The 10,121-nt window shown below is 35.7% G+C and overlaps 1 protein-coding gene across 5 annotated transcripts in view; it reads right to left on the bottom strand.

Moving 5' to 3' along the window:
* RCOR3 (REST corepressor 3) overlaps nucleotides 1-10,063 on the bottom strand; it is a 50,380-nt gene extending 40,317 nt beyond the window's left edge. For 2 of the 5 annotated variants that reach the window (XM_006907697.2, XM_006907699.3), the window contains exons 1-2: nucleotides 9,830-10,063; nucleotides 1,887-1,964 (exon numbers count right to left, since the gene is read on the bottom strand). In XM_006907697.2, coding sequence (XP_006907759.1) covers nucleotides 1,887-1,964; nucleotides 9,830-9,878 — 127 coding nt within the window. In that variant the 5' untranslated portion in view covers nucleotides 9,879-10,063. Of the gene's footprint in view, nucleotides 1-1,334; nucleotides 1,684-1,886; nucleotides 1,965-9,829 lie in introns of those variants that run through there. The other 3 variants (XM_025043898.1, XM_025043899.1, XM_025043900.1) reach the window with 3 other exon arrangements.
* Nucleotides 10,064-10,121: the final 58 nt, after the last annotated feature.

Raw genomic sequence — 10,121 nt, 5'->3', positions numbered from 1 at the left:
AGTCCATACGGTCACTCCTTGACTCTATCTACCACATATATATGGTACAAATTATACATAATTTATATAGCTATATATATGTATATATACAAATTAATTCTTTAAGCACGTTTTTCAGAAGCAGTAGTTAAAAATTCTGATCTTAGAACAGCCAGTCTACCTGAGCTTGATTCTCAGCCTTGTCACTAGGTTTTTAACTTTAGGCAATTAACTTGGCCTTTTTGTATCTTAGTTTCTTTAGTGTAAATGGTGATAAAAACAGTACCTTCCTCCTAGGATTAAACTGCATGTAAAGTGTTTAGAATAGCACCCAGCAAATTTTAAGTACTTTATAAGAATTTGTCATTATTATTAGTATACTTTAATACATAAATATGCTATTATAACAATAATGCTGTTAGAACAACAACTATTTTTCATGGATGTTGTTTTATCTCCATAAGATTGTAAACTTTTGGTACAGAAAATCCAAGTATCATATTTTATTTAGAACCCATAGAACTTAAATCCATGATAGGTCTAAATATATGCCGATTAACTTTAATGAAAATGTCTTACAGTCCTATAAATAGAAGGCTAAACAATATTAATAAATCTGTGGTTCTCAACCCTGGCTGTGCATTAAAATCAGTAGGGGAGCTTTTAAAAAGTTAAGTCTGGGCTCCACCTTTGAGAATTCTGATTGAATTGGTTTGAGACAGAGACCAGACATCAGTAGTGTGATTTTTTTTTTTAAAGTTCTCCAAGTGATTCCAATGTATAGCCCTAGACCTTCAGTTGCATATTCCACAGACTCCACACTACCAAGAATGTTGCCTTTCCGAATTTTGTTTCCCACTTTGCTAAGAAATGTACTAGTATATAACACAGTACTAAAACAGCAAAAGCCAATGACATGCTGACACTGTTTGTGAATGAAAACCTTTACCTGTAAGGAGGATTAAATCAAAGAAACCCGACAGTTCAAGGCCAAATGTACAGTTTCATGTTTTTTTGTGTAAGAATGCCTCAAGAGCATTAATTTCCTAGATTACCAGCTAGACCTTGTGCTGGTATTCTGAAACTTTTAAATAGGAAGAATTATCGAGTATGCAAAATAATACTCAGTTTTCAATTTTTAGTTCTCTTATGGCATCACTAAATATAACTTACTATGCACAGATCATTACTTTTCATGGGATTAAATAAACCATTATGGAACATCTACAAGATTTAGTAAATATTTCCAAAAGACAATCTTATTTTACAGCTGCTAGAATAGCTGTTCAGTGGTTTTTTGTTTTAGCAAATTCAATGATAACTAAATGGAGGGGTGGGGATCTTAGTTTTGTTACCTGCAAGTTTCCTATATCTGATGTGCCGCAAAGGATCAGGTCCGCTACATCACATTGAAGTCTAAAGCCACACCATGATTCAAGAAGTGCATGGTCATTGATCCAGAAGGTCTCCGTCCAGAAATGGAGAGTACAAAGATGACCTGATTGATGGCTGCTGAAGTCAGTTCTTTCCCCTTTCCTCTTTAAAATGGTAATGATAGTGGGCTCTCTGAAGTTTGAAGGCATTTCTTTACAGCTCCATACACTGAGGAAAAGCCTGTGCAGATGTCTACATAGTAACTCCCTCCCCTGCTTGAGGATTTAAGCAGCAATGCCATCAGATCCTAGGATTTCTCAGTCTTCTGGCCTGACACAAATTGGAATGATCAACCCACTATCTTTCAAAAGGAAAAACATTCTAACATAAAACCTCCATCAAAAAACAAAACAAAACAGACAAAATGGTTTTTCTTAATAAGAATCTAAGATACCCTCCCAAAAAAATATAAATTGCATTTTGCATTAGTCGATAGATCTTTGTTGACATAAACATTCGATTTCAAAACTTACATTTGGTATCTGGAATACTGTGATATGGAGACCACACAAGCATTCCTCCATTGTCTTTATCTGTGTACTTTGTAGCACCTAGAGAAAAAATTAATTACTTTGAATATGATGGATTTTTATTTATATACAAAATAAGTGTAAACAAAATTAGTTTATTTCTATTTTAGTAAATACCTACAAAAGAGACAGAAATAAAGCACAGGAAAATAGATGGAAAACAGATTTACATTAAATATGGTAAATATCCCAAATATGAAAATGAAGGAAATTTCATAAACACTGAATCTAACCCCGTTTAAAGACTTCCTTGAGTACCTTATACATCTCTTCTTTATAAGTAATAACTCTGACTCAACCTCTACACATTACTTAGGAGTCATTAAAAACTCTTATAACCATTGAGAATACCTTGGGTGGTTACTGTTTTGCTCCATATCTAAATGGGTCAAGATTACTGTAATTCTTAAATATTTGTATATGCATTTTACAATTTTTATTTAATCTTATTCCTTACTAGAAGCCTGCCAGCTATTCCTTTTTAGGATTCCTTTTTATTTATTACATTTTATATTAATAAAAGTATATGTTCTATATAATAGGAAAAGTCAAAAAATGTAAAAGTTAGGAATGTTACTTATTTTTAAAGTAATGCAAGAGTCTACATCTAATCTAGGAGTATACTATTGCTGTTTCTAATTTATTTCTCATCTGTTATAATCTAAAGTCAGAAAAATCAATCTCTACTGAAACTACATGTAAACTGAGAATACAGAACGAATGAAGGCTGACATAGCTATCCTAGAGACAAGTACATGCCCACGGGGTCTGTCTTTTAATTACTCAGTGGTCTTTTTCTGGCTTCTTCCCATTCTTAGGTGCATCTGAGTTCATTAAAACTATCAACAAATGAAGCATCCGTTGCTACCTATTTTAAAAAGACTCGTCTATGAATGTCATAATTGACTTTTATGAAGTGTTGATAGCTACCACCAACTAATGACCAGAATCCCAAAATAATATTAACAGAATTCTGAGGTTAAACCATGATCATTTATGAAGTTATAAGGTATCTGGAATACAGAACATTCATTTCCACGGATAAAGAAACTGCCACTATAATTTCAATCTAGAAAAGTTATCTATCAAGCAATAATTTAATATCACTCCGTAGGTTTTAATTTTTGGACAATCATCATACATCACTACTGTATATTCAATCAAGAAATTTTAATTAGAGAATGATACACTGTTGGTGAAATACAAACCTGAAATTGTTTTTTTAAATTATATATGTTTTACTATAAGGAAGAATTAAGGATGGAGAAGAATGAGACAATACTATCAAAGTATTAGAAAAACCACAATTAGAAAATAAATCTAAAAGCAAAACCTATTTTTTGTCATAAGTATCTTTAATAAAATAGGACAAAAATAGCTGAGAATTTAAGAAAATTCAAGTTAGAAGTACATTATCCAAAATTTAGTCAATGAAAATAAATTTTAATGTCTTTTAAAAACTTCAATATTAAAATATATATTTAATTTTAACCACATAAAATAAAAACATAAACACAAAAGAACCAAATCATTCAATGGAAACAGAAATATCTAAACTGATCAGAGGCCTTCACTGAATAAAATCTATTGCTATTTCTAGTGAATATCTTAAACTTCAAACCTTTAACATGGCACTTTTTTTCACAATGGATTATGACAATAATTTAAATACTACTTAATAGAACATGGAATGCAACAAAGGTTTCCATTAAGTCTCAAGTCTTAATATGATGCTTAATATTTAAACATATTTCCTTGCATCTGATTCTTGCATTACAGATCTGAATTAAAATAATTTCATTAAATATCTCTTTAAACAAATATAAACTATTTTTTTGTATTTTTCCCAGTGAAGAATAAACAGTTAAGTATCTCCCCCAAAATCTTAGCACTATAATTAACAACTTGATTGGCAGAAACTGGCATCCAAGCTGCGGGGACCAACAGCTCTTCTAATAGGGTGTGTGTGTGGAGAGAGAGAGAAATGGTGTCTGGTAGTACAGAATGCCTACTTAGGCATTTCACAATGTTCTTTCCCGAACCCTTGAATTGGACTTCACCATTTTCAATCATGCATGTGTCAACTAGGCCCAAGAAATGACTGATGTTCACAGAAATGAGATATTTTATAATGATGTAACTATTACAGAGCCAGACTCCAAGTTTGAATCCCAGCTCTGCCACTTCCTAACTTTGTCACCTTGGGCAAATTTACTTAATCTGTCTGTGCCTCAATGTAACTCATCGTTAAATATAGGGATGATGAGAATACCTACTTCACAAAGTTGTTCAAAAATTAAATGAATTAATACATATAAGTAGCTAGTATATGGTATATATTATATAACTTACTGCTAGTATATGTTTATTGAAAACAGTTCTTTAAGTTCTCTCTTCTTTCTCTACACTAAAAGGGCTTCTTTTCACATTATGAATCAAATAAAAATATAAAGGAATAAAACCTCATGGGGTTCTAACACAAATGGCTGATGCCTCTTCTCAACAACCCGTCTAAAATAAAACTGAATAGCTGAAATGACCTTTTTGTTTTTCTGACAACTCAGACTTGATTCCTTTCCTATAAAAGGAGAAAGTAACTTGTATTATTAAAAACAATTTACCCCAAGGATGCTTTGCATCCAATAAAGTTTTACCTTTTCTATCACAAAAGTAGAAATGAACTAAAATATCTAAAGAACCTAAACCAGATGTTTGTTTTCTGTAATACTTAAGATTATACCTCAAAATTATCTGATATTCAGAAATACTGAGAATCAAACCTTGACTCACAAATTAAGCCTTATAAGTATTTTATCTTCCAAATGGATTAAACAAATCAAAATCTAGATAGCAAGCTATAATTTTAATAGGCTACAGTAGCATAAGTTGTGAAAATTATTGAAATTTTCAAAAGTATTAAAGGAAACTTAAGTTTAATCCCTTTGATACTTTTAGATCTCCTCAACTACAGTTAGTAAAGTATATTTATGAGACCAATTGGGGAAAAACAACAACTATAAAACAAAAGTATAGTTGGCCTTCTGGATCCATGGATTCCACATCTGCAGATGCAATCAACCATGAGATCAAAACTATTCTGGAAAAAAAAAAAAAGTTATGTTGTTGTGGATATGTACTATATGGTTCGGCCTATGATGGTTTTGTCTATACTGAACATGTACTGACTTTTTTTGCTCATCACTATTCCCTAAACCAGCGGTCCCCACCTTGTTGGCAACAGGGACCAGTGCTCCTGAGAATCTAATGCCTGATGATCTGCGGTGGAGTTGAGGCGGTGATGCAAGTGCTAGGGAGCAGCTGCAAATACAGATGAAGCTTCGCTTGCTGGCCTGCCACTCACTTTGTTGTGCAGCCCAGTTCCTAACAGGCTGCGGACTTTCCAGTCTGCGGCCCAGGGGTTGGAGATCCCTGCCCTAAACAACATAACTAACGACTATTTACTCAGCATTTACATTGCGTTAGGCAGTATAAGTAATCTAGAGATGATTAAAAGTATATGGGAGGCTGTGCATCAGTTATGTGTAAATGCTGTGCTATTTTATATAAGGGACTTGAGCTTATATGCAGTATCTTCGAGAGGTCCTGAAACCAATCCTCAGTGGATATGAAAGGATAATTGCATAATTTTGATAAGCCGGGATTTCTATACCAAATTTCAAATAGCAAATTTCAAAATTAAGCATAAAAAATAAAACTCTACTTTTTAGATTTCCTTTAAGACATTTAAAATAAGCACTTTGAAATCATAGAATATTCTATAAAGAGTTTAAGTGTTAAGACTATTAAGACACTCCAAATATATTTTTCATTTCTACCATTTATAAACTAGGCTCTGAATCATATACTTAATTCACCAACTTCACATTGGGATAAACAAAGACTTTCCAAGGGGTACATAAGCATGAATAATCTCATGGGAATCAATTTTCATACCTACAACTTCCCTGTTCTCTTTCCCAAGACCATCTGTCTGAGAACTCACCTGTAGTCTAAGCTATCCGCTCATTCTACTTTTGACTTCCCTTGTAAATGGCCTTTTCTCACCAAAATAAAAAGGCAGGTCTCTCACCTATTCCAAATCTAGGAATACACTGCTTAAAATTTTAAAACCTCTATAGTGCCAAAGGCTATCAGCAAAGCCCTCCTTTACTCAAGGCACCATGACTATTAGAATGTTAATCAATTATGCATTCATTGTAATAACTCATACCAGAAGAGATTTAACACTTAGAACCTTATGTTCACAAGAATACATATTATGGTGGTAGAGAAATTGAACAGGTGATCAATAAAGCGCTTTCAAGCACAAAAGCACATTATAAAATCCTTCAGGGAAAATGCATGGAAATGATTTCAAAGACAAAAAGGAACTATGTAAACTTTCAGACTGTTAGGAGTCTGTTCAAATATTTTATAAAATAGATACCATCACATTACTCTAGTTATATTTAATTGGATGCATTTTAAACAAGGATATAACAGCTTTATTTCAAAGTGTTAATATTTTCAATACACTGGAGATTACATTTCTCAACTCAGTGACAAATTTCAACTCAGTGACAAATAATAGATGTAGACTTGAAAATATATGAGAAAATGTGTTTTCAAAATTTTATGGCTATGTATTCAAACAAATTATTCTGAAGAACATTTCTTTATATATTAAGTTTCACTTAATCCTATGATATAGTTATCATTGTCTCCCTTTTACAACTAAGAAAACTAAGGCCTAGACACGTCAGGTAGTTTATCCAAGGTCTCTACGCCATCTTAGCTAAAAGCCATATGATAAGACAAAAACTGTTCCTTATGATATAAGGATAGTCAGTAGGCACTAAATAAAAGTTGGGAAGACCTAGTAAATAATTGAAAGAAAAAAAAGGAATCTAAGAAAATAGTCGGAAATCCAATAAGTAAATTTTTATAAAGGCATTCTTAGCAATGGTACATTAACTAAACTATTTCTAAAATCTTCTAACTTCATTAATTCTAATTTAAATCACAATTCTTCTGTTTCTAAATGTCAGTAATGTATTCTTTCTGTTTAATTCCTATCATCACTAACAACTCCTCTAATAAAAATATCTTCCACAAAAAAAGTCTCTTTTAATTTTTCTACATACTGATCATAATAATCTTGGCACCCAAGGAATTTTTCTTCCAGATGACTTGGATGGCCATGGATGAACAATCTCTATAGAGTGATTTATGAGGCTAAAGATAAAGGTATGAAAAAGAGAAAAGGAGTGAGAAGAGCTGACTATATCTCAACTTCTATCATTAATAAATCTCTTATCTTTTCTAGGGAAATACGTTTAAATTTTCACCCAATTATATTGATGCGAAGTAAATACTTCACGCAACAGTATAACACTCAGAATAAAATAAAACAATGGTAGGTACTATGTTGAATGGCATAAAGGTTCAGTATTTCCTTGTAAAAAGTGTCTAATAATTGATAATCTACATATGCTTAACAAGATTTGCCCATAACAGCAAAAAAAAAAAAAACAAAAAAACAAAAACTATACACAAGTTGATTAAGGGTCTTGTGTGTAAGAGCCAAACGACCTAAGATTAAACAGTAACTAGTTTTAGTTGTCCTCCGGTTTAGTATTCTTCTGCAGAAGATTGGAAAGAAAAATGAATAGGTGAATTTACATAATGACATTTATCTTTACTCTAATAAAGAATAGCAATTATAGTCTGAGTAAATAAGTTAAAAATATAATTTTAAAATACAGTAATATTTCAGTGACTTTTCCCCCCACAAATATTCTTAGGTTCAAAACAAGCAAAATATGATTATTAAGTAAACTGGATAATCCAAATAGTAGCCATGTGAAACCACCTAAGAAGTATTCTGCACTTCTAATGAATTACTTTTCAATTTTGAAATTTGTTCCAGTATTTAGCCTATTATGAAACAAAAATGCTTTACAGTGATCAGGCCATGACATGCATAAACTTGTTTCAGCATTAAGTCTGGCATTTCAAGACAAGACCCTTATAGTTGTCTATGAAATGTAAACCTAACTAATGGGACAAAAAGATAAGTATATTTATTAACCTATGAAATAATCCTGGCTGTTGAGTTCTAATTTGGAAAAGGTTTATCAATTCCAACCAAAGCCAAGTCCCAATGAAAGCCCCAAATCAGAAAAGAACTCATGTATGCAGAATCATTCTTAATTATGAAATTTAGCCTTTTCTAAATAACTGCCCAGTCTTGTATTCTTAGTGAGAATTCCATTAAGTATTTTTAATTTCTTCTATTGTACAGCTAGGGAAACTGAGGCTCAGAGAAGGCTAGTGACTTGCTCAGAGCACAAAGATAAAAGAGCTGGGAACTGAATTCAGTCTATCTTAAGTCAAACCATGTTCTTTCTAAATGTCAAGCTAAAACCTGAGCAGCACAGTAATGTGAAAGTGCTACTCACATTCTAGCTACATGAAAATTAGTTTCACAAAACATTTTAAATTATTTGAAGCCCACCAGTACACACAATGATAGCTTCTGAATAAAATGTATTAACCGCAATGTCACTAGAAAGCAACCAGATCTAGTGAGAACTCTTATATGGTTGTTTTAACCTATTGAAAAATAGCCTGCACTGACAATTCTCTTAACACTCATTGATTTTACTCCCTCCCTTGGAACAGGAGTTTTGCTACCTAATACTCTTTAACTGGTTGGTAAATACCATTTTGAATTGCCATAACAGGCAGAGGCGAAATGAAATACCCATCCATACCCTATAATCAAATAAACGTGCTATTTTCCCCAAGAAAATACAAGTAAATCCCATTAATATCTAATACAGAATTCAAGAGTCTGACACTGACGCAACGTTATTATGCGCAGGCAATGGGCATAAAAACTGACCAAAAGAAGAAGAAACCCAGCCCCTTCAAAGTCTGTCCAAAGGCTGAACTGAAGAGGGTCTGGGTGGGGTGGGGAGAAGGAAACACGCTCCACTCCGAGAGGCTCCAGCAAGGGCGCCTCCATATGCGGAACTCTCGCCCAATCCCCGTCCAGGCTGAAATCCCGTGACCGCCAGGGAGCCTGTTTGGAGAAAAGTAGACAGGGAGCCCGCAAGCTGGGTTGGCAGAGGCCGCTGGAACCTGGCTGCTCCGGGAGAAAATGTCTCCTTGGCAGCTGCCGCCACTGTCCTGTGGTCTGACTTCCTAGGGCTGGCTCGCGAGCGAGGTGTGTGCCTCTGGCTTCTCCCCACCCCTTCCCCCATCCCTTTCTCTCCTCGGCTCCTACACTCCGCAGAGCTGTCGCGAGCAAAGCTACACCACCTAGCCAAAAAGAAAGAAAAAATAAAATCCCGGGTGCGCGCGGGTCGGGCAGGGTTCGCTTTGGGCTTCGGCCGGTGACAGCAGTCCAGGCATTAGGCGCCCTCGTGGAGCGCGGCCCTCGGCTCCCCCGGCCGGTGGAATGGCAATTGACATTGGCATGGTTCTTCCACACACAGCCCGTACTGCCAGCCTCTCCTCCAGCCCGCGGTCCCGCAGCCGCTCCTCCCCCAGTCGCGGACCCCTAATCCGCCGAGGGCCAGCTCCCTCTGCTCTCCCCTACATCGCCCCGGGCTCCGGGGGCAGAAGGGCGATGTCACCAGCGAGCAAGTGGCCTCCAAAGGAACCATGTTAACCTTGCAATGCACACATCTGCCCACACGCCCTGTGTCACAGCCCTGCCAAGCTTGACAGCCTCCCGCCAGAGATACCTGCCCATCCCAGCCCCGCATCACCTCCCAACCGCACACTCGGACCCCTACCCCGCCCGTCCTCTACCCCTTCCACCCTAAACCAATCCCAGCAAAGGGGAGACAGGATTTTGCCTAAGCAAATATATCTACCTGGATCAAATTCAGGGATCCGGGCTTGGTATTCAGCTCCGACTCTCATCCCAACATCTGCAAAGCAATGCCAAAAAGAAAAGAAAAAAAAGAAAAAGGAAAAGAAGAGAAAAAGAAAGAAAAAAGAAAAAGGAAGAGACACTTAATAAAATATAAAAATTGCTGGAGAGAGGAAAGAAGCGGCGGGTGGCTGGGAAGATATTAACTCCGGGCACTCCGGGAGATGGCAGCGGATGGGGGCGGGGAGCGGGGGGGGGCGAGGGCGGAGGATTGGTCGAGGGCGGAGGGACGG

The sequence above is a fragment of the Pteropus alecto genome, unplaced genomic scaffold, assembly GCF_000325575.1.
Source record: "Pteropus alecto unplaced genomic scaffold, ASM32557v1 scaffold101, whole genome shotgun sequence".
Lineage (NCBI taxonomy): Eukaryota > Metazoa > Chordata > Mammalia > Chiroptera > Pteropodidae > Pteropus > Pteropus alecto.
Note: the sequence above shows the minus strand (reverse complement) of the source record. Positions and strands in the feature narration are given on the sequence as shown.